At 45.5% G+C, this 23570-nt stretch overlaps 3 protein-coding genes and 1 long non-coding RNA gene across 4 annotated transcripts; 2 read left to right on the plus strand and 2 right to left on the minus strand.

Annotated features, from left to right (window-relative positions):
• Window positions 1-1273: 1273 nt before the first annotated feature.
• LOC123042512 (uncharacterized) lies at window positions 1274-2856 on the plus strand. The gene is made up of 2 exons (XR_006418822.1): window positions 1274-1518; window positions 1712-2856. It is a non-coding gene; the product is annotated as an uncharacterized lncRNA (long non-coding RNA).
• Window positions 2857-8169: 5313 nt separating this feature from the next.
• Window positions 8170-9437, plus strand: LOC123042513 (uncharacterized). Its single transcript, XM_044464944.1, has one exon. The coding sequence runs from the start codon at window positions 8222-8224 to the stop codon at window positions 9362-9364; it is 1143 nt and encodes a 380-aa protein (XP_044320879.1). The 5' UTR covers window positions 8170-8221; the 3' UTR covers window positions 9365-9437.
• Window positions 9438-9793: 356 nt separating this feature from the next.
• Window positions 9794-18337, minus strand: LOC123047203 (DNA polymerase I A, chloroplastic). The gene is made up of 12 exons (XM_044470698.1): window positions 17994-18337; window positions 16320-17253; window positions 15630-15827; window positions 14604-15271; window positions 13754-14177; window positions 13514-13609; window positions 12642-12734; window positions 12366-12560; window positions 11531-11623; window positions 10998-11210; window positions 10831-10920; window positions 9794-10365 (listed from the first exon to the last, which is right to left on the minus strand). The coding sequence occupies exons 1-12, from the start codon at window positions 18113-18115 to the stop codon at window positions 10204-10206; spliced, it is 3288 nt and encodes a 1095-aa protein (XP_044326633.1). The 5' UTR covers window positions 18116-18337; the 3' UTR covers window positions 9794-10203.
• A 4078-nt stretch (window positions 18338-22415) lies between these two features.
• Window positions 22416-23246, minus strand: LOC123042514 (uncharacterized). The gene is made up of 2 exons (XM_044464945.1): window positions 23013-23246; window positions 22416-22924 (listed from the first exon to the last, which is right to left on the minus strand). The coding sequence occupies exons 1-2, from the start codon at window positions 23125-23127 to the stop codon at window positions 22656-22658; spliced, it is 384 nt and encodes a 127-aa protein (XP_044320880.1). The 5' UTR covers window positions 23128-23246; the 3' UTR covers window positions 22416-22655.
• Between the last annotated feature and the right edge of the window lie 324 nt (window positions 23247-23570).

Consider the following 23570-nt stretch of genomic DNA (forward strand, 5'->3'; position numbering starts at 1 on the left):
TTTTCTACTAGTGAATGGAGTAGGGTGGGACGGTGCGGCCTGTGCGGCAGCACAGCCGGCTATGGGAGGCGGGAGCAGGCAGCCCCACCGGCGCTGGTTTGGGCGGCTGGAGCAAGAAGATCAAATATTGAAGAAGCAGCACGGCCGTTCGATAAACATCCAACGGTCGCTGCTGCTAGAATCGTTTGTGGACTAAGTTGACAAAGCCTTCGTACACGTCAACCTAGTAGACCCACAAGTCAGCCTCCAAATCTGTCCCAAACAGCATACAGCCCGAAATTTCTAACCAGATTCAAATTAATTTAAAAACTAAACTTACCTTAATTTAAATCCAATGAAATTTTACCCGCACAAAAACAATGAAATTATCAAAATCCGAAAGAAAAAAGTATTTTGAAACTAATTGCATGTTTGCTGTATTTTTTCATTTTACAGCTCATTTATTATTACTTATAGCCCATTTCTTATTACTTATAGCTCATTTTCTAGGCAAAATGCATCCCTCCTCGTCTTGAATGATTTTCGGCCCAGCGGGGCGTAGAAAAGCAAGTAGGCCTACGTTGGTTATTCAGCAAAAAATAATATAGCTGGGCTAGCCATTTTCAGAAAGGAAAAAAACAAACTAGGCTAGTCATGTGCTAAACATCTGAAATAAAAGTCTGGGCTAGACGGGCCTGTTCGGCGAGAATTTGTCGCACCGAAGTGTCTATGAGCACAAGTATATATAATAGTGTTTTTCTTTCATAAAATCAAAGGAAGAATGATTTTGGTAGTGTTTGACATGCACACGTACAAAGAAATGCTTTCTTCACATTTGATGTGTATGCATGTATCTAGCAAGGCTCACAAAGGTGGCCATAGTTGATGCACTAATAAGTTATCTAGTAGTGTGGAATAGGAGCCAGAGCCGGATGCATGCGTGCATTGCATGCTAAGTAGCATGATTAATCAGGAATATACTATTTAAATATTCCGGCCAACGCTCCAACCTGACACAATACTAGTTCAAAAGCCAGTTCGTTCGACCTGGCACGATTGATATTTTGTTGTGTCTCAGCTGGGTCCACCGGGCATCCAAATGCATGGTCAATGATAATTGGATAAGCATGCATGAGCTCCCACGGTTGCAAGGGATTAGCACCGCTCCAGGATTCTCGCCAACGACGCGCTTGTCCAACAGAAAATCGGTGGCGCATCTGCAGGGCGCGGGCTGCTCCTTCGCACCCCTAGCCTCTGCCTATAAAAGCCATCAACTCGGGGAGGGACGCACGCGTAGACGCCACAAGGCCGCCGCCCTTCACAACACACACATCATGAGATCCATCCATTCACCGCGCACGGCCAGAGAGGGGAGAACCCATGCACGCAAACATCCATCACGCGCACCTATAACATCCATCCATCACACGTCTACGCGGCCACGCAGCCGGCGGAAGACCAGATCGCATCCACGGGCCAACGCAGCCGGGCGAGAATGCCGGCGCCAGCGACATGGACACCAAGCTCACGTTCCAAAAGGTGAGATTTTGATTTAATACATCTATTTTCTTCTGTCTCTAGCATGCATGCGCTACGCGGAGAGTACGTGCCGGTCACTGGAGACGACAGACACTTGTGTGATCCCGTCGCCGCCGCCGGAGATGACTGCACCGGAACAGCAAACTGCATCGACACCGCCGAAGATCGTCTATGCCAAACCTTTTATTTTCAGGTGTCATGTTCTTGGCCTGAGATGACTCGGGAGCTGCCGGAGCTCGCCAACGACGCAGCCCAACCGCTAGCCCCGACGCTCCTCTAACATGGTAGTCTACATGTCCCCGGCGAACAGGTCACGATGCACGGATCACAACGAACAGGTCATCGGTGCAACAGGTCCATGGCGTGCCGATCACGGTGCACAGGTTTGGCCTCTTGCTTCCCGGATGAGACGGCGGGGCGGAGCCGGAGCCCGCCAACGACGCAGCCCGAGACCCGTCTTTCCCTTCATGGTGTACAGATCTTTGTTTGAACCAGAGCTCGATGACGCCGCAGCCCGAGATTCGCCTTTTCCTTCATGGCGTATAGATCTTTGCCTGAACTGAAGTTTGCAACGTTGCAGTCGAAGACCGGTTCCCTCTTTCAAGAGGTGCACCCATTGTGGCGAACAAGTCCTTGGCATACAGGTCCACGGCATCGCCGGCGTACAGGCCACCCTTTGGCGTAGCACTAGCCCAAGGCGACGCGCCCTCTACAACGCCACATTTTCCATGACCTGGTGAGGCGGCCCCTTTGTCTTGGCGGACCGCCGAATACACGGCGTCTAGCCAAGACGAGGTGCCAACCACCCGGGCCACGCCCATGTGAGCGCGCTAGTTTTTACACTGACGCCGGTCTCCCAAACCATTACTCCCGCAAGGTGTAGCCCCTTGCACACCCTGACGAAGTAACCGGTCGTCGAGAAGTCCAAGCCGAGCGCGACCCATGTTACCTCAACACCAACTACTCCAACGCCGCCAAGACCGACGAGGCACGACGGTGAGGGCGGGCGTGGCCACCGCTAAGGCCATGCTACATGCGGCACGTGTACCGACAAGGACACAGGCAATGTCGCCGCCCACACAGACATCACCATTATTATGCATGGAGAACGCGAAGCGAAGACGACGAAGACGACCACACAGCTTAATCGGAGGTATCCCGCGGAGCAACCCGCGGGAGTAATTAACCGGGAGCCTTCCGAGGCCCCGGGAACCAGGAGACCGCAATCGCCACAGTCAGGCTGGCCGTGCCAGTAGGCCATGGAGCGTATTTGTTTTCTTTACGGGATCTTGTAATTCTGTTTCTCCAATGAGATTAATGAAATACTCGTTTCCTGTATCTTTTTCTTTGTGTACTACGGTACACTAGCACGCCCGCATATTTACATTTCCCTTTCCTGTCGCAAGAGAGAAATACGCTCCCATTCCCTTCTCGCGGAGCCCTAGAGACTTTTCCCGTGTCAAACAGGGCCACCGCTCCCGCACAACCCAGTTGATACCCTTCTCCGTCCAAAAAAAACAAAATTACTGCGCGCGCTGCTGGGTCCCTACTGTCATCTTCACCATGCACAGTCATCTCCTTATTCCTCTCGGTTGTTGACCATGTTGACAACACCGGAGGGCGGTGCTGCAGCGAGTGAAACAAGGCGGAGGACGATGGTGAGGTCTCGGACGGGAACGAACAGGAGCCGGGGAAGATGCGCAAAGTTTTAGGGTGCATGTGGCCATGATGCGTGCGCGGCAGCACAGCCGGCCATGAGAGGCGGGAGCAGGCGGTCTCGCCGGCGCTGGTTTGGCTTTGGCGGCTGGAGGAAGAAGAGACTGAAGAAACACGACAGATGTTGAATGTCAATCCAACGGTCAAGGTTGGCATAATCGTTTGTTGACTAAGCCGACACCAAGTAGCATACTTTTTATATATAGGAAGAAAATAAAAACTGGGCTCGTTCGCCTGATAACATTCCTGAAACTGTGACCGTTCGATCTTGCGCGCAACTAAAACTGCGAGGAAAATGCGTTCGTCTGCCATCCTCCTCCCAGGGAACATTCGCCACATAAGTGACTAGCACCCTTGGTTTTCAACCGAGAGGCCTTGGGTTCGAGTCTCGGGAACTCTCGATTTTGTCATCCTTCATTCCTCGCAAAAAAAAGAGAAAGAAAATCAAAGACTTGAGAAGGCGTACAGGACAAGCTAGTTGTACCAGTAAAGAGACGTTGCTGAGTTTTAGAAAAAAAAGAGACGTGCTCCTGTAGCTGGTTCGAATCCAAACCTAGACTATGACTATATATGGTGCTATGCTACTCTGCAAGTAATGAAACTGACATATCCAGCGTTCGCTTCTCCTCTTCTCTACTTACTCTGCCTAGCATCAGAAGCTCTGGCCGCAGCAACCATGTCCATTGGCTGCTCGTCCACCTGCTCTTCAGCAGGCAACAACCAGATATGCGCCAAGTTGCCACCCGTACCATCGCCTGTGAGTCTCATCACACCCCCGCCGGCACACGCACCGCAGCCGGTTGCTCATCGCAACCCGCTGCCGTTGGTGTGGTGCCACTGCTGCAAAACACGTAGAGTCATCCGTCGCGTCTCAACAACAATCCTCAACCCTAGCCGAGTCTTCTACAAATGCCCGAATCACTGGGTAATAATATGTTTAAGTGTTGTTCTGCTGCTTTCAGTTACTAATTTTTTAATAGTTTAGTTGATGATCTTCCAATTTGATTCATGCAGAAAAGGAAATATTCGTGTGATTTGTATTTCTGGAAAGTTGCTGATGTGGGGGAATGCAACTACGCTGATTATTTGGTTAGCCGAGGAATCCCAATACCAGCAGGTTGGGGTGTTGGACAAGTAACTGAACAAACGGCAGAAGAGGAAGATGCAGAGCAGAAGGTTAAAGATGCAGTTCCTCTGATTATGGTCAAGCAATAGCTGATGAACGGCCTTGACAGCAATGAGGAGATGAAAAAGCTTGTGAAGATAATGGGCAAAATCGATGTGCTCTGTAGGATGATTGTCTCTTTATTTGCAGTGTATGTAGCACTCGTGATGTATTCAGTGGCTATGACATAAGCACTTTGCTGAAACTAGTAATGAATGAAACCTGTGTAGTAGGCTGGGCATAGTGTTGTGAACATCTAATGATTTCTATTGACGGAAATCGAGGGGTATCCCCTTTTGCTCATAAATAAATAAATAGCAGAGGCCCTTTTGGTAATAAATAAATAAATTAGCAGAGGCCCTATTGGATCAGCTTTGTTCCCATTCAAAGACGTCGAGCAAATTGCAGTCCAACGGCAAACTATGTCATCAAATTCAAGTTTCACAGCCAAATATGAGTACAACTAAACAACAATGTCATCATGTTTTAGTCATCATACAATCACCAAACACAAATCAACATACATAACAAGTGATGTTCTCACAGCAAAATACTAAACAACACGTTTATCAGGTTTCAGTTGTCATAGCAAACACAATTTCACATAGTAGATAAAAAACGTCTTCTGACAGGCAAATACGACAAAAGCAATCTAATCATCATCCGCAGCAGCAGCGTCAACATCTTTGCCATGTGTATCAGTCTGAATCGTAATTCCCCACAGTGTCATCTTCTTCTTCATCCTTAATGTCCTCGAACGTTGGCTTCTTCTTGATCAACTCTTGTATGTCCACAGCACGACATGCAATCTTTTTGCCAGCGTCATTGACGTGATGGTTCTCAAAGATATTAGGAACATCTGTGGAATCTTGTACATCAGGAGCGGTGTAAGAATCAGATTGTTGTGCAACTTCATTAAACGAATTCCTCTGCTCAAACCTTTGCAATACTCTCCAGTCATCGTTACGTGCAAATGTGTCTCCCAAGAAAAACATCCGTGTTGCTTGATTTGCCAAAATAAAAGGCTCGTTGGTCTGGTACGCCGCCTTGACATTGATGGATTTGAAATAATCATCAACTCTGGGTTTTGCGATCCTGGAAAACAGGTTATACCAACAACAGCACAACAGAACCACACACCGATGATCCTCGAAACTGGAGATATACTGCAACTGAACAATGTCTATTATGTTAGCATACATTTCAGTTATCACACTATCGTACGTATCCATGCTCATGATGGCACTGTTTTGTGTCTTTCTGTCTTCGTCGTGTGCAAGGGTGTTGTAGCGCACATCTCCAACAACGCTAGATTCATAATGTCTTACCCGAGTATCAGGACACATTGCTAGTGCGTAAAGGGCATCATCAACTGCCTGCCCATCCTCCCGCATCTTTTTAACCTATGTTTAGAAAATAGACAAGCTGGTCATCTTATGTACTCAATATATTAAAAAAACTGACAGTGCAATTCAAAAGCTTACATGGCTCTTTAACCATTTCGCAAATCATGGCATAACCAGTTTGTCAATGTTTCTTGGATTTTGCGGCAGTAACTCCTTTTTGTAGATGTTGCACAACATAGTGATCGCGTCAAACATCCAAATATATAAGAATGTGCTGCAAGTTTAGTAGATTACGATGTATAAATTGCAGTACTTAGCACTTACTTGATATAAGGTAGTATCTTAGGATAGTTATTCAACACATACCAAACTATTTTGTCTAAATCTTTAGGTTTGTCCTCTTGTCGACTCTTCCCTATAACTCGAACAGAATAATCGAAAACATTGAGCCCGGGATTGTCTTCACCCACCTCTTTGCTAAGCTGATCAACTGTTTCAATGTATTTTGAGCAGAATGTCAATGCTTCTGTAGCAATGTAGGCATCTACAATGGAACCCTCGGGTCTAGCTCTGTTCCTAACATAGTCCTTGAAAGTGCCTAGCCACCTTTCAATAGGGTACATCCAGTCATATTGTACTGGACCTCTAAGTACTGCCTCATCAGGTAGATGAACAGCCAAATGCACCATCACATCAAAGAAGGCCGGAGAATATATCTTCTCAAGGTCGCATAGGATAGTTGGTATCTTGTCTCTAAGACGCTCCAAAGCATCTATCCTGATATTTCTACTGCAAGTTCCCCGAAGAATTGTCCCAACTCTGCAACTGCTCTATATAAGTCAGGGCGGCCCAATCCTCTAAGGATAACAGGTAAAACCATTTGAAGTAGGACGTGGCAGTCATGAGTTTTCAACCCTTGTACCTTGTTTTCATCTGCACTGACTCTCCTTTCAGGGTTAGAAGCAAATCCATGTGGAAATCTCACATGTGACAGGACCTCGCAGAATTCTTTTCTTTTTACCTTGTCCAAGACGTACACAGTTAGTGCCATATCCCATGGTTTATCTTCATCTTGCACCTGCAAATCTTTTCTGATATCCAGGTGTGTCAAATCAATCCTAGATTTTAAGGTATCTTTCGTTTTGCCTTCAATATTAAGAAGTGTGCCGATAATGATGCCACATATATTTTTCTCGATGTGCATCACAACAAGATTATGTCGCAGATCCAAATCTTTCCAATACTCCAAGCCCCATAAAGTGGACCTGCGGGTAAACAACAATCTCTCTTCTGTCTTGCCACACTTCTTTTTCCCGCTACCATTACCAGGATGGTTTCCTGGTGTAATATGCCTGACCTTCTCTAATTCCACTTGCAACTTATCGGAGGTGAGCCTCTTTGGCGCATCACGGTTTTCATGCTTTGCATTGAACACGTGTCTTCGATATTTTGTAGGACGCGGCTTGTCCTTGGCAAGGAAACGACGGTGTCCAATGTAACAGATCTTGCTAAGTATTGCGTATGACAGCGGATTCCTGTCACAGCGAACATATGCATTATAACCATGTGTCGTTCGCCCTGACATAGTGCCCAAAGCCGGATAATCATGGATGCACAAAATTATAATAGTAAGCGAAAAGAAATCAGCTGGTGGGCTGCTATATAGGACTCGAGTGAGAACACCCTTCCATAGCTGTTGAAGTTCCTCCACAAGAGGCTCCATGAATAAATCAAAATCTTTTCCAGGACTTTTTGGACCTGGGATGAGCAAGGCCATCATGTAGTTTGATTTTTTGGTGCAGACATTTGGAGGCATGTTGTAAGGGATAACAAGCACTGGTCACATGTTATATGTGGCGCTCTGGTGGCCAAATGGGTTAAATCCATCTGAAGATAAGCCAAGTTTAATGTTTCTCGGGTCAGTAACAAATTTTTTATGTTTCTGGTTGAAGTTTTTCCATTCACTATCATGAGCTGGATGGCTCATTACATTCTGATCTCTATACTCCTGGTTCCTAGAATGCCACAGTAGATCCTCTCTTGTTTCAACATCATGCCCACACGTCTATAGTTTTTCTAAAATCATGTAGCGTTCACGGCCGAGAGAGGGCCGAAATTGCCATTCTGGCCCTTTTGTCAAACTTAAGCACGATTTTATATTTTCTACTCCCTCCGTTCCATAATGTAGTGCCTATAGATTTTCTGAGAAATCAAACTTTGCAAACTTTGACCAAGTTTGTAGAGAAAAATATTAAAGTCTACAATAGCAAAAATGTATAATGTGAAACTACATCTAATAATGAATCTACTGATATATGGTTCACACTCTAGATGTAAATATTTTTCTCCACAAACTTGGTCAAAGTTTGTGATGTTTGACTTTTTAAAAAATAAGCACTACATTATGGAACGGAGTATCAGATCTCTCGGGTAGCCCCCTGCCAGGCTAGTGCTGCCCCGTCCTCCGCCCGCACCCATGGCGCTGCGGCGCCTCGCCCGCCGCCTCGCGCCGGTTGCGTTCCCTCCCCGGCTCCTCCCGCTCCCCAGCCCCGGACACCTCCGCCTCTTCTCCACCGGGGAAAAGGAGCCTCCGCACTTCATGGCCGAGTACCTCGTCTCCACCTGCGGCCTCTCGCCGGCGGCGGCCGCCAAGGCCGCCCCTCGGTTCGCGCACCTGGGCTCTGCGGAGCGGCCCGACGCCGTGCTCGCCTTCCTCCGCTCGCAGGGGCTGGCCAAGGCGCAGGTGCGCGCGATCGTGGCCCGGAAGCCGGCGCTGCTCCTCAGCGACGTGGACGCCACGCTCTCCCCCAAGTTCACCGCCGTGCGCGCGCTCGGCCTGCGCGGCGCCGACGCCGCGCGGCTCTTCGCGCTCTTTCCGGCGGCGCTCACCTACGGCGTCCGCTCCAACCTGCTCCCGCGGGTGCTCTTCTGGCTCGACCTCCTCGGGTCCACCACCTTGCTGATGAAATGGCTGGCCAAGACGTGGCTGCTCAAGTACTCCGTCGACCTGCTCCTGCGGAACCTCGCCGCGCTCCGCCGCCTCGGCATCCCAGACGGCCGCCTGACGGCCGCCGTCCGGCTGCGGCCGACGCTCATCATGCAGTCGCCGGACAAGCTCAGGGCGCTGGTCGGCCGCGTGGAGGATGCCTGCGGCGGGGTGCCGCCCAGCCCCGGGATGTACACGTGGTGCCTCTTCGCGCTGCACAACGTCGGCGACCGCGCCTTCCGGGCCAAGAAGGCGGCCGTGACGCGCGCCCTCGGGTGCACGGACGAGGAGTTCGCCGGCATGTTCAGGCGCGCGCCGTGCTTCGTGTTCGCCCCCGAGGCGCTGCTGCGGCGCAAGGTGGAGTTCCTGCGGGACACCGTCGGGTGCGGCGCCGGGGGCATCGTCAGGAACCCCCTGCTGCTGACGCTGAGCCTCGACGAGCGGATGGCACCGCGGTGCCGCGCCGTCGAGGCCCTGCGGTCCAAGGGCGTGGACATCCGGAAGACGAACATGGTGACCGTAGTGAGACTGCCAGAGGCCATCTTTGTGGAGAGGTACATTCTGAAATACAAGGGAGACGTGCCTGAGCTCCTCGAGCTGTATCCTCAAGCTCGAGCGAAAGGCACAACATAAAACAGGGGTGTCTGTTATCACCATTTCGTTCTGCCACCATGTTTAGGGCAGAACCTGTGCCCAGCCATTTGATACATCAACACTTCCTCCGTCCCATAATACAAGAGCGTTTTTGTCCCATAATACAAGAGCGTTTTTGACACTAGTGTCTGATCCATGGTTGTGCATTTTGTGTGGAGTTTGCAACACAGACCGACTTACAATTATGCAACTATTAACTGGCGTTCATCTGAATTTTCAAATCCCATCGTTTGCATCTACTATCCCGACACCGGTCAGGTTTAAGAAAGATACTGAATGTGGCATAACACAGGAGTCTACCGGAACCGGGGAGGGAGAGTTACCATGTTCAAACATGATTCACTTGCTGCAAAGCTGGTTGGATCTGCAATTGCCATCAAAAAGATGAGATCCTAGAGGGAAAGCTCATCATGAACAACGTTTTTCGATTGATCAGAACCAAAATCATATCACCATGATCATGTCCACATCAGCAGAATATGTTATCTAACCTAATACATTATCACACGGCAGGAATCTTATACACAAAATGCATGCCAATCTTAACTACATTCCCTCTAGCTCGATTCAGAGTTCAGAATTCCTACTAGGAAGGGTGTGGGAGTCCAGCTATCCAGCCTAAGTGCTAGTGTACAATGCCTTCGCTGCTAAGCTCATTTTTCTGCTGCCAGGGCAGGATGCCGCCTTAAACATGCCCAGCTCATAGGCAGCAGCTGATACCAGCTCAAGACGGACCAAAATTGGCTGGAGTATGTGCGCATCTGGGGCGCAACTACACCATGTTGGGGAGTCGACGGAGAGGTAACGATGCTGGGAGTCTACTTTGCCGCGTACCAGTTCTGTGCGCATTTTGCATCAACAGCCAGGTCAACCGACAGGATGTTGGTGCCGTAGAAGGGCTTAGACATGCACTCAACCACTATTGCCTTGGCCACCTCAGCCGACTCGGAAGGTCCTTCCAGTATCACCTCGTCGTGCACCTGAAAGGTGTATCTGTCAATTCTGGATGTTGCATTTGAGAAGGAAAAGAAAAGGAACTGCTGCCAGATAAGAAGCAAGAATTGGAACTAGGTGCGGCATGTTCTCGCAGTCAACCAATCTTGAGAACAGACCTATTTTGAGATCATCAAATGCATCCCAGTTTGACCAGATGAAATACCAACAGTGAAGTGGCATAGGCATGACATATACCATACATATTACTCCCTCCGTTCCCAAATATTTGTCTTTCTAGACATTTCAAATGGACTACAACATAGGGATGTATGTACACATATTTTAGAGTGTAGATTCACTCATTTTGCTTCGTATGTAGTCACTTGTTGAAATCTCTAGAAAGACAAATATTTGGGAACGGAGGGAGTATTATTTTTAGTATCAAAGGAAAACAAAACTGATGAAAACCCTCCAGTACTATGAAAGTTCATGCATTATTATATATATACCTGCAACAGGAGGGTCCAACCGAGCTCCTTAAGACGGGTATTCCTTTCTATCTCAATCATTGCACACATCGCAACATCTGCTGCACTGCCCTGTGATGTTAAATAAAATACAATTTCAGTTAAATCAAGCTTGATTTTTTTTTATTTGCAATCTAGAAAGTACTTACCTGTACAGGAGCATTGATGGCAGCACGCTCGATGTGCTTCCACTGTTTAGAGTTTACAGAAGTAATGTTGGGGAAACGGCGAGATCGTCCAAGCAAAGTATAAACTTCAGACTTCTCATATGCTAATTCTTTCTGTTCCTTTTGCCATGAACGAACTTCTTTTCTGTCGCTGTACCAGAGATCCAGTGTATCATCTGCTTCCCTTTTTGATACCTGCGAAGGCAATTACAGATAAGAACTTACACAATACCCTTAGGAAAGCTACAAGGAAAAGACTACGGTTCTGTTCCATTAATGAGAGATAATTTATAGCTGCATTATGTTAATAAGATAACTATTAAATTTATTGAAAATGTGAGGAGTTTCAACAGTGAATCTAGTGAACATGACTAGTCACTATTTATTTATTTAAGGTCTCTAGTTTGGTCAGTATGAAGTATGAATCCAGTAGTATAAGGCTCTAATACGCTGGTGCATGAACTGAAGTTCGATTTCTTGCTATTAACTGAGAGGTATGTTTGTCAAATTTGTACCTTCCAATCCCGAGCAAGCCCAGCAGCTGTTTTTCCATATGCAATGGAGAAATTGAGCATCTTAGCTTTCCTCCTCTCAGCACCAAATGCATCCTAAATCACAAGACGTCAAACTTCGTTCAAATCCAGACAAGTAGCCCAAGCTTTACACTTTCTGTATCCAGATCCGTAGAAATGACACAACATTAAATAGAGCATCGTGTGAACTGAAACAGATTAAAGTTCAGTTCAGGGTATTCAATTTAAGATACAATGCAAAAAGAAGAAAATGAAGTGCAAAAAAGATGCTACATAAAACACCATCTACTTGTAACAAAAACTAAAGCTAAATTCGGGGCTGCAAACAGATGCCACACTCGTACAATCCCCAAAAAGGGAAAGTGAAAAAAGCATCAAACGATGAGTGTAAGACAGAGACACCGCATGTAAAAACAGAGCAATCATTAAGAGTGTTCACATAGATGTACACCAATTTAATATTAATAATGGAATTGAGCAATCACAAAATATAAATCCCAAAGGTGAAGCTAATTATAGTATATTCCAAGTGATATGAGTTATGGATTCTGATTCTCCATTGAAGGAGGGTAATCACACTGCTACTGAATGATGGGGAAAGTGAAAGAGGGAAGGAAAACAAATAAAAAATATGGATGCCTGCTAATAATTAATCTTAAGATAAGAGAACAGTCCACTTCTCAATCGTGAATTCTAGCAAAAATTTACTTTCCAGACTTGAAAACAGTTCTAGACGGTTTTAAAGTTAGGGTTGAAAAGTGAACTTTTCTTAGTGCTAGCACTGTAACTTTCAGAAATATTATTGGAACTGGAGTACCTTCAACAATGGCACAGGGGGTTTCTCTTGACCAGGTTGAGGATCCCACTCAAGAAGTACTCTCTTTTCTTCAACAGCCTCACGAATATGCTGGTACATATTCATGGCTGTCCTGGAATGGAAGTCACCGCCAGCTTTGAAGGCATCTAACATACTTCTACAATTAGCAAGATGTGCCAGGATCCTGAGCTCCAGCTGCAGGGAACAGAAGTATGTCTTTTTAACTGGGTCGGTTTTAAAACATTTGGTAATATTTTTTGAGTGATACTAACATACCTGACCATAATCAGCAACAATAAGAGAGTTCCCCGGAGCTGCAACAAAAGCTTGGCGGATTTTGTACCGATCCTTTTCAAGTGCAGGTTGATTCTGCCATGAAGGAATCACCGAGAGTTCAGTAACTTATTTGGGTGGTCTATTGTAAACACTACCAACATCTACAATAACTGCCCTAGAATTTACAGCATCTAAAACCATCTCCTAGATATGACATCAAATGATGCAGCATGATCAGCTGACACGTGCTTACTTTGATACAGCTCAGTTAATGAATAAAAAGGCCCAATGACCACAGAGCTAGCTTGATTGGGAAAGTTCTACTCCCTCCGTTCCTAAATATTTGTTTTTTTAGGATTTCAAATGGACTATCATATACGGATGTATATAGACACATTTTAGAGTGTAGATTCACTCATTTTGCTTCGTATGTAGTCACTTATTGAAATCTCTAGAAAGACAAATATTTAGGAACGGAGGGAGTATTTAGCAATTGTTTAGTTACTTGAGGAGTGCCTGAATGGACACGCTAATCATCATGAAAACAAATCTATAAACAATTGTAGCAGGTGAAACTTCAAATATCTGCTTGGTCATCCATCTGCATATAGGACCGCAGTAATTAACAACATCAGAACTTTGCTAACCTCGCAGTGCCGCATTGGAGTATCAGAAGCTGACACAAGTTGAACTACAGAACCATACATGAAGTATAACTATCACATATTGAAGCCCTGTTCTGAAAATTTACTTCCATATTGTAAATATGCAGATAGACTGTAAATATTCAGACTAAGTCTTGACCTCGAGAACTACATTATATAACACGGGCATGCAAAAACACCGACGACAAAAATGCAAAAGACAGTAACCTGTAAATTCGGCGCCCTTGCTGACAAACGTCCAGTTTCAGTGTTGATATTTAAGGAACAGTGGATCCTCCCCTCCTTACAGGATATACGATTTCCCTGTGCGAACAAGAAAGATATTTATCATTAACAACCAGACAGACAAGTAGGATGACAGTAGCCACTAGAACCAAACTGGCACATATTGTCACTGAAGAGGGACAACTACAGCAACCCACATTACAATAAGTGGAGCCACCTCACCTGTAAGGGTAGAATAAAATTTGATATCAATGAATCTATAGAGCAGATCTCGCAGAGAGCTGCAATGGCATAACATGCTTCCTTTCCTTCCTTTCCACCTCCAAATGCTTTGTATGCAGTGCCATACGAGGTAGCGTCTTCTATGTCATCCACAGAAATTTCTGAATCACTGACATATTCATCATCCTCTGCATCCTCCGTTGTGTAAAGATCAGTTTTCAATTTCCCAGCCAAACTTCTCAAAGCATCGCCACTGACTGAAGGCCAGCCGCTTGCAGTGAATACCTCAGGTTTTAGACCTTCCACAATACTGCAAATTTCAATTGTGCGATACTTTGGAGCCTTCTTGCCCTCTGTAACTGTGTTGACATCATTTGGGACTTTCAAAGTCCTACTCTTTGGCAAAAATTCACCAGGGTTGCGTCTGCAGAATGATTTACAGATTTAGTAAGAACAAGGGTTGCATGCAAAAAAAATGTCTAGTCTAGATACAAAAGGTAGACACAGCAAGTCACACTTCTATCTCTTTTTCTTCCCAGTGATTTTAAAGGCACATGGCTCATACCAATCGGAGTTCAAACACATGTGGGATGATAAACATGTCTACATGAATAAATTGACTAAACAATGGGTCAGGGTCAGTGCCTACTTTAACTACGTCCTGACAAAGATCCTTATGTCAGATATTTCCAGAGAATTGTAGCATTATTTATACTCCCTCTGTAAAGAAATATAAGAGCGTTTAGAACACTACTTCAGTGATCTAAAACGCTCTTATATATCTTTACGGAGGGAGTACATCAAAAACAAATATATCAACAAAGAGAAGAGAACAGGGTGATGATTGTACCTATTTTCTATGCCACCAAAGAAGAGTTGGCGAATCTGGGTATCACTATTAACATTCATGTACTTTGCATCAGGGCAATATTTAGATGCCCATTTCTGAAATTTATCTGCAGCTACTTTTCGCTGTGCAACAGCAACTTTTTCAATCTCTGACAGGTAAGCACGGTCAACAAGCATTCCAGCTGTTTCCATTTTTACAAGAATAGCGCCGAAAGGACGCCAGTACTCCTCGTAGAAATCATACAATGAACCTCTGGGGCAACCATCAAACGACCAGTGCTTTTTTTCAAGCTTACTTTTCAAGCTTTCATAAAGCCTCAAGGTACTCACTGAATCTAAAGAAGAATAGCTGATCCACAGCTCTCTATCCTCTCTTTGCAAAACCTCAACAGACTCTATGGTAGTAATTTTTCCTTCGGAGCCATCTTTTTTAATCTTTTTCCTGCCAAAGATGGTTTTCATTGATCTCTTTCCAATCTTTTGTAGTTCCTTTGGGACCACACCCATGACTCTGCTATCATTTGTGAGTCCTTCGAGTGAATATCCTCCATCAAGTCTTCTCGAAGAGTCCCAAAGCCGTGCGAGATGCATTGTATCAGCATGAAATCCAGCAACTTTGATTCCATAGTTCTCAATTACATGTTTATCGAAACTATAGTTGTGCCATACCTAGATGATGAGGAAAATGAGACGTTTGCTTTAGAAAACTCAAGAAGCTAAAAATGTAGATGTGTAATCACATAAGTTCATATAAGTAGTAAGGTTAGCTACAAACAATAAAAGAAAGTAACATCAGTCTGGAGTGAGGCAGCACATTTAATATTCAACAAAATGATCTGTGCATTTAGCTTAAACAGCTGATCGTGATGCAATCACACATTTCCTCAACTAGTTCTGTAATTGCCAACTTGTGATAATAATCTTGTTATTTTCTCCATTTGTAAAGCATCAGGCATATAAAAGGAGAGCAAACAAGCCCAAATGCATCTCCTTGCACCAGAAAGAAAAGCAAGCAAGAAAGATGCACCTTCCGGATCGCTGAATCTTCAAAGAAGGGAACAAACTCCATGAGGACATCCCTTTCACCATCCAGTACATCCACCCAAATGCATGTTTTACCATTTCCAAAATCAGCTTCAGCGTCAGAGCTGGCAGAATAGATGCTAAAGCATGTGACATCTCCATGGCCAACTGGTGTCTCTTGTTTAACATCAATATTTGACACCTGCATAGCATTGTGCTCTCATGAATTATGATGCTAGCTACTCCCTCCGTTCCAAAATAGATGACTCAACTTTGTACTAACTTTAGTACAAAGTTGGGTCATCTATTTTGGAACGGAGGGAGTAGAAACCAGCATGCGCTCAAAATGCAAGAACTTTTCAATATAGCTCAGTTTCCTGTACTATTATATATCATTGAATCAAGGTGACTGGGGACAAACTAATGCCGTTTATGATTAATGAGGACACCCATGACTTTTGCCCTTTGTTTGGCATGGATAGAGAGAACTAAAAAGTAGCATAACTGCATCTGAAATATCTGGTGTAGGGTGTGCAATCATATGTAGAACCATGACACCACATGGTAAAGGGGGGCTGTTTCAGGTAAAAACTAGTATCTAGTGTCAAGTTGAAAATGTTGATATTAGGCAACAAGTAATTACAGAAAAAAGTGAACATAACCAATGTAGTCAAGAATGGTTTTTATGCTTTACCTCTGTGTCACATGCATGAATAAAGCTCTTGTACTTTGTGGTAAGTAGCTGAACAACACTCCTAGCTGATTCAACGGTGTCGACCACCAGAACTTTGTCGTAGATGGTAGCAAGAGCCTCCCGTGCATCTTTAGCCTCCTTGGACAAGGGGGCTTTAGCTGGAGGAGGCTGTACCGCTGTCTTGGCTATGCATTCATGCTCAGCTTCATTATAGCCATCTATAGCCAAGTCATTAAACTGAGGGCTCTTCTTGACTTTACGAATCTTAGGGCTCTTTTTGACTTTACCAGTATTTAGCAGAGAATCATCAATCTCGGAGCCAGTAGGCCAATGCATCTCCACCTCAGAACCACTTGGCCTGTTTGGCAGTTTGATGTCATCATTAACCACAGTTTTGGCTGTGCATTCATGCTCAACTTCATCATAATCATCAGCCTTGCCACCAAACTGCAGGCCCTTTTTGACTTGATGAATATTTGGCAGAGAAGCATCAATTTTGGAACCATTAGGCCATTGGATTTCCACTTCGGAGCCACTAGACCTGTTTAGCGGTTTGATGTCATAATTAACAGCACTGGTCAGTGCTGACACAGCACCTGCAGTGGGACTCATCACATGTTGCTTTGCCAATTCCATATTGGCGTGTCTATTTGCAAGAGAGTTAGGAGCCATTCTTTCTCTTACACTGTACAATGGAGACTGGTTGGAGGTCTTGCAATCTTCCAAGGGATCATGATGAAGATTTCCTGATCGCAGAGCGTAACCATTATAAACATTGTTCATGACAGCATTGGTGGTTTTGATAGAACATATCCTCTTGCTCTCCTCTTTCCATTCTTGCGCACTGCTTTGCACGTTGAAGTTGAGATATACTCCGGGCCTGAAGGCGCTATTGTCTTTGATTCCAAGGCCAGAACTGTGAGAGTATCCCTGCCTGCCAGTCATAATCATTTCTGAAGTTAGGGACAGAACACCAGAGCAATGCATCAAACTTAATATAGTTCAAATGTCAGTCCCAAAGGAGAAGATCCAACAGTTCAAATAGCTCAAACGTCGCCCCAGGGGGGCGACAGATGCAATGTAACAGTTCAGTTAAAACCCATACAGAGTACAAAAACTATGTACAGCAAGGAGTACCAAATGCTAGCTCACTGTTCTCCTCTGGGTCGAATGTCAGCCCAGAGGGGAAGATGGAACAGCTCAAATAGCTCAAACGTCACCCCCTTCCAGCAATGCAATGGTTCAATTCGAAGCGATAATAAAGGCTACAAAAAAATATGTACAGCAATGAGCACCAAATGGTAGCTCGCTGTCTCGGTCATCTCCGCATTTGTTCGTAAAAAATAATTAGCGTTAACTCAGAAGATGACACGCTACCCTTCCAGCAAAAACACCATACAATCAATCAGAGCAATGCATCGCCGTCAGCGCCAGCATCGGCCTAACCTAAAGCAACACCCAATCCAATCGCCCTAAGCATCGCGTACGAGCCAACAATAAATGTATGATTGACACCCACCACCATCGCACCATATCGCGCCATCGCGCAAGCATATGCGGCCAATAAGCGCGGGCTTTACAGGAATAATTAATTAAATAAACAGGCAGCAGCAGTAATTAATTAAAAACAAAAAATGCTACGGGAACAGGGGGGGCGAGGGCGAGGGGTAGTACCTCCTGCCGCCGACGAAGGGCGAGGCGCGGCGGTGGCGGCGGAGGAGGGGGGAGGGCGGCCAGAGGGGCGCGGAGCAGGGGCACCTCCGGAGCTGCGCGGGCACGGGCGCCGGCGCGGCCATGGCCAGGGAGCTGACGAGCCGCCTCAGCCTGCCCCCGCCTCCTCCGCCGAGCCCTCCCGCTCCCCCGCCGCCGCAACCGAAGCCGCAGGGCGCCGTGTTGGGCAACCTCGGCTATGGGCAGGCGGCGGCGCGCGCGAGCATCAACGAGCCGCCGTCCCTTCGGGGCCCTGCGAGGGAGACGCGAGCAGGAGAGCGGCGGCGAGCGAGAGGAGGCGGGGGTTTGGGGGCCGGGGGATAGGGGGGAGGGGAAGGGAGAGGCAGGGTTTACGGCCGCGCGAGGGCGGGGGGAATCCACCCCGTATCTGTGGCCGCTGTGGCTGCGCAGCGGGGACAGCGTCAGCGCTGGCGCGGTGTCCTCGGCCCTCTTTTTTCTTTTCCTTTGCCGCCTCTACGTGCACACGCTCGCCGCACCCAAAGTCCCAAACATGGCTCCCAATCTTTTTCTTTTCCGAGTGCTGTGCTCTCCATCGGGCCTCGAGGCGTTTGTGATGGATGGGCGTTGTGGCTTTTTAGATGGTTTTTAGTGGGTGCGTCGTGGTTTTTTAGGGGGTTTATTTAGTGGGTGCCATTGGATGTTTGGAGCATTAGTTTAGTGGTGGTGGAATGGTGGATGATGGAGGGCGTTGCGGTTGATTGGAAACTTGTCCATTTTGAATTTGTAAAGATGAATGAGACAACGTGACATTTTTGGATGGCTTCATTTCTCAATCCGGACGACACGGGGTTCGCCGACAGAATATAGGCAATCTAATAAATTGACGTGTTGTGATTTGATCGTGGCCCGGCTGGGTTAAGTTTCTTGCGGCATGGTTGCTCGCCCTCTCCTGAATTTATTTCGGAATTTAATGGAGTTATTACTTTAGTGTCAAGCGATGTGTCTTAAAATCTTTTTGCAAATAACGGGGAAAAAATATGTGTGCAACTTTTCTTATGTGGTGCCAAGAAATATGGTGGTTGTATTGCATATAATTCAGTAAGATTAGGAATCAACATGTGCAGATGATAGCTAAAGACAACCGTCTATGTCAGCCTGTGCAAAACCGAACCGAAAACCAAAAACCGAACCAAAAAAACCAAACCGAACCGAATTTCGGTTTTTTCAGGTTTCAGTTTCAGTTTCAGTTTTCAATTTTGAAAACCATATAACCTTCGGTTTTTTCGGTTAAAAACCGACGGTTTTCGGTTAAACCGAATTAAACCGAAACTCTTCGCTGTGTGTTAAAGAACCAAAGCCCTGAGTTGATCTAGATCCCTCCCGTCGCCCCTCCTTTTATAGCCATCCACCCATCTCAATCATGCTCGCTCCGCGAGGTGGGACTATTGCGTGGCGCGGCTGGCGCCCAAGTTGGTGGCTAGCGCCTGGCGCTTGGGCCTGGCCGCCTGGGCCCTTGGCTGCCCAACGCACGCGCTGGGGCTGGTGGCCTGGTGGCTACTGGCTGGTGTTGCGCTTGGACCAGGAGCCTGGAGGCTACAGGCTAGCGCTATGGTATTTCATGGCATTTTTTCACGTACAAAAACCTGGAGGCTAGCGTAGTGCACGGGGTGCTCTTTCCCTGTCTTATCCTCAAATTTTCCTAGTACGGTAGTACCTGCATACATCTCTATCAACGGCTCAGCGCCTCAGCAATCATATGCCTTGATCTGGTGCACGTCGTAAATACATGATACATATATGCCCCACCAAATCATGTATGACATCTAATGATTTAATTTATGTACATAGTTCTCAAAAGAAAAAACTAACCTACATACACAAATTGAATCATGTGATAAAAAAATTATGCATTGTTCAAAAATTCGCGTCAACTTTGGTTATTTTGGTTATTACCGAAACCGAACCGAAATTAAATGGTTATTACCGAAACCGAACCGTATCTATGTATAAAACCATATAAACCGAAGTATAAAAACCGTATAAACCGAAAACCGTATAAACCGAACCGAATCAAACCGAAAAAACCGAACGCACACCCCGACGTCTATGCATCGCGGATGACTTAAAACGGTGTGCTAGTTGTTGGTAGATACATGAATAGCCCCAAATGGGCACCACTCTTGCTATAAAAACCGCCAACCCTTGTTTTTGATATACGACCATGTACTTTTCATCATTTTTTGGTCCACCGGCTTCAGTATCAGTAAATTGTGGTCCCTCGAGTGCAATATCTAAATTTGGTCCTTTCATCACATTGAGAGTGGTTTTAATGATGATCTGATGTCATTTAGCATAAGTAGTAGTCAAGCCGACAAAATAAGTTAACAGGAAAATAGAAAAACAAGGAGGAGGATAGTTTGATATATTTTTTGGTAACTCAACTGGTTGTAGAAGGAAAAGGGGGGTATCTTAAAACAACCAAAAAAGAAAACAAATAACAAAATGATTTTTACTGGGAAAAATGGGACAAATTCTGGAAAATACAAAAGATTACAAGAAAGATATATCCATCTAGGATAATGAATTCTATGAGGTGAAGAAAAATAGAAAGAATATCAAGAATTTTAGAAGAAAATATAGTCACAAAAGAAATAAAATCTCTAGTAATATATGAGATTTCTTGTTAAAACGTGAAGTAACTCTATCGATTTCCATGGTTTTCTAGAATATTTCTGGTTGTTGGGGAAATTTCTGCCTTTTTAGAAGATTTAGTTGGTGCTTTGAGGTTTTTTAGAGGCTTTTGGATGATTTTTGCTTCTTAATCTGGATGGCACGAGGTTCACCGACATAATAGAGGCAGACTAGTAAATAGATCTGCATGGACATTTTTCATGGAGCCAAAAAAAATCTTGATAATGCATTGTCGGCTGGTAAAATTAAGAAGCATAACCATCAAATGATAATTAGGGGAAAATGTACAGGCATCACCAATGACTTGAAATGATATATAAGTAGCACCAAACAATCATCAACTTCTCTACAAAATGTCAATCTTATTTCAATATTGGATCAATATATGTTATGTTATTTTTTTTTGTCTATCAATCATACTTGGTTTGTTGACTTAGTGTCAGAACCATCAAGATCCCATTTGCCAAATTGAAAGTGTCTTCATAGTGACGGTTCAACATAAAAAACTGATGGGGAAATAGGGAGGGGAGGATAGTTTTTTCTATGTAAGTCTATTTTAGAAGGAAAAAGGATGAAAGTTAATAAAGGAAATGAATACAAAAATGACATTCAGGAAAAAAAATATAAAAATGTAAATGAATATTTACAAGGAAAGATATAGTGTAAGGCAAATAATGAGCTTGAAGGGCAATATAAAGAATAACAAGAAAATTATAACGAACCCACAGAAAAACCTAACATATACGAGGATTATTGTAAAAAGAAATACTTAGTAGTTTTATAGAATTGCATCGGTTTTCTAGAATATTCCTGATTGTTGTGAATTTACAAAATTCATAATAGCTTAACTGGAATTTTATATTGTCCCCCAAATTTGGGAGTTTTGTATTTTTTTTATTTTGCTTCATTTTTCTTTATTGCTAGCAAACCATTCGTAAATCGGGAGATTGTCGTCATCAAAACTTGTTTAAGGGGTAAAATCCAAATGGTTTTACACTTGAGGGGCCAGTATTTATAGTGTTGCAGTAGAGCGACCTAAATTAAACTTTGCCAATATTTGAAGGGCCAAATTGTACCTTTTCCTTTCATATATAGAATCAAGCCAGGTTACAAATAGTCATGTGCTTATGTATGATCCACGTCAAAATCCGTACATTCTAAGTTTTGAAAGGAAAAAAATACTTACTTTGTGGGAAGAGTATGGTGTAAGACTTTATGTTAGAAAGGATATCCTCTCTTTTTCCACAACACATGAAACGACAAATATTTTTACCTAAAGTTTGGGGTCCACACCTCAACCCTACAAGGTTTTTTGGAAGAAAAAATAGTCTAAGGTAGTTTATCTTTTGCAATGCTAGGTGCAGGTTTTCGGCTTAGTCCACTACTGACAGTGTTTTTTGGTATTATCCCGCAGTACAGTAAGCAAAAAATAAAAGACTCACGTAAAATCATAAAAGACGACAACTATTTTTAGGGTTCATCTATGTCTAAATCGATTGATATTTTTTCCATATATTTCCAAAAAGTGATACTTAGCGTGTGCCAAAGATTTTGCAGATATTTCAAGAATTCGTCCAATTAACCAGTTAACTTGCCGATTCCCTACTCGTAGGGTCACCGAGTAGCCGATAAACTGATAAACCGTCTGATTAACTGATTAGCCTATTAATTCCCTACTCACCAACCAACCGAGCAGCTACCTGTTAACGATTTTCTTAACAATAAACCGAGCAGCTATCTTAAACCAACAATCAACAAAAGATTTGGTAGATATAACAAGTGTTTCATGTGCTCCAAAATAGCCAGCTAGCTAGCCACCGAGTCATAATTTACAAAATGCCGTCATATCATCATGGTGATCGAACACCAGCATAAAAATTCACATATAACTAGATCGGCATATTACTCTGCACCATCTGCATCTGCATCAGCCGTGTGTGCGTGCGCGTGGGAAATCATCTCAGCTGAGCTGAGCTAGCTTGAGGGGACAGGGTAGCACTTGCCCTTGCACATGCAGCGGTAGACCATGGGGCAGGGCTCGGCGATGGAGCACTTGAAGCTGACCATGACGCGGTTGCACGGCTTGCAGGCGCCGCACGCGTGCGTGCAGTCCGGCAGGCTCGACCCCGTCCCGTACACCTCCTCCTGCAGGAACCCCTTCTCCTCCGTCGCCGTCGCCGTCGCCGCACCAGGCGCCTGCCCCGGCCGTGCACGCTGCACTGCCGGTTTCGCATCAGCATCATCTGCCAGAATGTGATTCAAGTTAGATTCATATTCCCATGCGAAGAAGATGGCATTGCACATAGAGATCATTCATGCGGTTGAACTTACCGGGGCCCGGTCTGATGCCATCAGCCGTGGCAGCGAGCAGCAAGACGGCCGCGAGGAGGAGAAGAAGGGGGTGAACGCGGTGAACTCGGGCGGCAGGACCGTGCCTCTTCGTCATCTTCCCAAGAATCCCGCGTGCGCGCGTACCAAGAGCTCGCGCCGGTACGGTGCACGGTGACACTCAAGAGCTGCCTGCTTTGGAGGGCACGGTGCAACGCGACGTACTCTAGAGCAGGAGCAGGCTGCGGGGGAGTACACGGAGGACGCGCCCCGCGCACATATATACCCGCGTCGGGCGCGGCCATTGATGCGGGACGCGCGCGCGCATGCACGCAGCGGCAGCCGCGGGGATCTTTGATTGTGCGTCACATGATCCCCGGCACGCCCCCGGCGGCTCGAACTCCATCACACGGATCCAGTGACCCGCTGCCCTGCCTGCCACCGCTGCGCCGGGACAGTTTCGCAGGCGGGCGAGGCAGTCAGAGAGAGAGGGAGAGAGAGACAAGCCATTAAACGGTTCGCCTCCTGGCGCGGATACGCGCAGAGCGCCTTCATTTATGG

Source organism: Triticum aestivum, chromosome 2B (genome assembly GCF_018294505.1).
Source record: "Triticum aestivum cultivar Chinese Spring chromosome 2B, IWGSC CS RefSeq v2.1, whole genome shotgun sequence".
NCBI classification, from domain to species: domain Eukaryota; kingdom Viridiplantae; phylum Streptophyta; class Magnoliopsida; order Poales; family Poaceae; genus Triticum; species Triticum aestivum.

What these genes read in the sequence shown, in the direction of transcription:
- LOC123042513 (XM_044464944.1), top strand. Translation starts at nt 8,222, where the DNA reads ATGGCGCTGCGGCGCCTCGCCCGCCGCCTCGCGCCGGTTGCGTTCCCT.
- LOC123042514 (XM_044464945.1), bottom strand. Translation starts at nt 23,127, where the DNA reads ATGACGAAGAGGCACGGTCCTGCCGCCCGAGTTCACCGCGTTCACCCC. An exon ending in TGGCATCAGACCGGGCCCCG is followed by an intron (nt 22,925 to 23,012) that starts GTAAGTTCAACC and finishes ACATTCTGGCAG; the next exon opens with ATGATGCTGATGCGAAACCG.
- LOC123047203 (XM_044470698.1), bottom strand. Translation starts at nt 18,115, where the DNA reads ATGGCCGCGCCGGCGCCCGTGCCCGCGCAGCTCCGGAGGTGCCCCTGC. An exon ending in TTTGGTGGCATAGAAAATAG is followed by an intron (nt 14,178 to 14,603) that starts GTACAATCATCA and finishes ATCATTCTGCAG; the next exon opens with ACGCAACCCTGGTGAATTTT. An exon ending in CAAGGGCGCCGAATTTACAG is followed by an intron (nt 12,735 to 13,513) that starts GTTACTGTCTTT and finishes CCTTCATGGCAG; the next exon opens with AATCAACCTGCACTTGAAAA.